Here is a 2,113-nt window from a genome sequence, read left to right on the forward strand (position 1 = left end):
ATATATCTTGTGCAGTAAAATTCTGTATTTTTGCTTTGCTTTCATGTGAATTTTCAGGAGCATTTGCCATGTCAAGGCTGTGGACACAGGACCAAGTGGAGGCATCTGAAGCAAATGGTTTTTCCTCTCTACTTGACAAAATGAACCGAAAAATCATTTCACCGTCTGTTGAGAACATGCCTAAATTTATCCGGATAGGACAGTATTGGGAGGACCTGGTGCTTCCTCCTTTGTGAATGGCTCACCCTTCAGATTTGCTTGTCAATGTAATTTTGAGCTACTGAGGTGTCGCAGAACAAAAAGAGAGCAAAGTCTTCCCAGCCTATGCTGTGCAGACAATTTTTGATAATATATAATATAATCTGTTTTGTGCTTTCACACTCACCTGCTCATGTGACATTACGGTCATTATAAAATTCACCGTCAATAATGGCAATTATCTTCACAAGGACATGGTAATAGTATTTATCACTGTGGTTAGATTTATGGATTTTGTTACCTAATAGAATTTAAATAAATTCATAATCGAGTTATTATTTTGTTTCAACAAGTGTGTCACCTCTTTGAAGCATCTGTTAATTGCAGTGTTGTGGAATTTTCTGATTTGTTCTATTAACCGACCTGGTGTAAATCCTGTTACTCAATTTGTAAGAAACAATTAATTCACTGTCCACAAAGAAAAGTACATTTCATCAGAGAACATTTATTTCATGGTACCATGGAGTCCAAAACACTGAGATGGTAAACATCCCAATGATTTGCACTAATCTAAGCTTCCATTTCCGTGTGTGTGTGTGTGTGTGTGTGTGTGTGTGTGTGTGTGTGTGTGTGTGTGTGTGTGTGTGTGTGTGTGTGTGTGTGTGTGTGTGTGTGTGTGTGTGTGTGTGTGTGTGTCGGCAGCTCCCGTTAGGGGTCGCCACAGCGGATCATCCGTATGATCCGCATAGTGATTTGGCACATGTTTTACGCCGGATGCCCTTCCTGACGCAACCCTGGTCGCCTCTTACGACACAGGGATATGGTACACCTATTTTAACCGGGGTATACACCGGCCCAGTACACTGGTACTCACTTCGCCGACCTCGGAAGGATGACAGGCTGAGTCAACCCCCTGGTGTATTAATTCAGTGGCCCAACGGGGCTTGAACTCAGGACCTTTTGGATCCCAAGCCACTGCCCTAACCACTGTGCCAACAACAGGATATATATATATATATATATATATATATATATATATATATATATATATATATATATATATATATATATATATATATATATATATATATATATATATATATATATATATATATATATATATATATATATATATATATATATATATATATATATATATATATATATATATATATATATATATATATATATATATATATATATATATAAATATATATATATATATATATTGTTGTGGTTACCAGATTCGCAAACCACCATTCAGGTCCCTTAGGTGAGGTATCTCGGTAAGTGCATGTGTAGTTAGGCCCAAACCCGTTGTCTAGTGGGAATACATGTCATTTATGCGAGCTGCGACTCTTCAGGATAGCCGTTTTTCTTTTACTATCTTTATTTTGGACCAACCGCCATGATTACCACCACAACCACAACATCAACCACCAACCACAACGCCGCTTCACCACAACCGCCACGACCTTCACGTCACACCTCGCAACCGTAGCATCGCCACCGTTCTTGCCCCGCTGTGGGTACCGGTGTTGGACTCGTGCAGGGCGCACGTTGAACAGCGTGTACAAAATCACGGATTTTGTGCTTCAAAAACGGATCAAAAACGACACACGCCCACTTTTTGCCGTCCAATCGGTGAGCGAGGGGCAATTTGGCCCCGCCTCCAGAACGATCGATATATGCAAATTTGTGGATCAAAAAGCCTTCACGCCCACTTTTTCTCGGGCCAATGGGGAGCGAGGTGAAAGGTCAAAGGGAGGGAGTCAAAGGCGAAGCTACGGGGGATAAAAGGACCGTGTTCGTCAGTCAGAGCCGAGTGTGGAAGTCTGGAGCCCGAAGCCTGCAGTAGCTGGAGAAGCTGAAGAGAGTCGAACGAGGAGAGCCCAAAGAAGAGTCCAGGGTGGAG

General features: G+C 41.2%; 1 protein-coding gene across 5 annotated transcripts in view; it reads left to right on the forward strand.

Moving 5' to 3' along the window:
• RTEL1 (regulator of telomere elongation helicase 1) overlaps positions 1–533 on the forward strand; it is a 153,832-nt gene extending 153,299 nt beyond the window's left edge. For all 5 annotated transcript variants that reach the window (XM_085895094.1, XM_085895096.1, XM_085895097.1 and 2 more), the window contains one exon: positions 58–533. In XM_085895094.1, coding sequence (XP_085751220.1) covers positions 58–144 — 87 coding nt within the window. In that variant the 3' untranslated portion in view covers positions 145–533. The remainder of the gene's footprint in view (positions 1–57) is intronic.
• The last annotated feature ends 1,580 nt before the right edge of the window (positions 534–2,113 follow it).

Source organism: Eptatretus burgeri, chromosome 9, assembly GCF_056783735.1.
Source record: "Eptatretus burgeri isolate ZD-2024b chromosome 9, Ebu_testis_v1, whole genome shotgun sequence".
Taxonomy (NCBI): domain Eukaryota; kingdom Metazoa; phylum Chordata; class Myxini; order Myxiniformes; family Myxinidae; genus Eptatretus; species Eptatretus burgeri.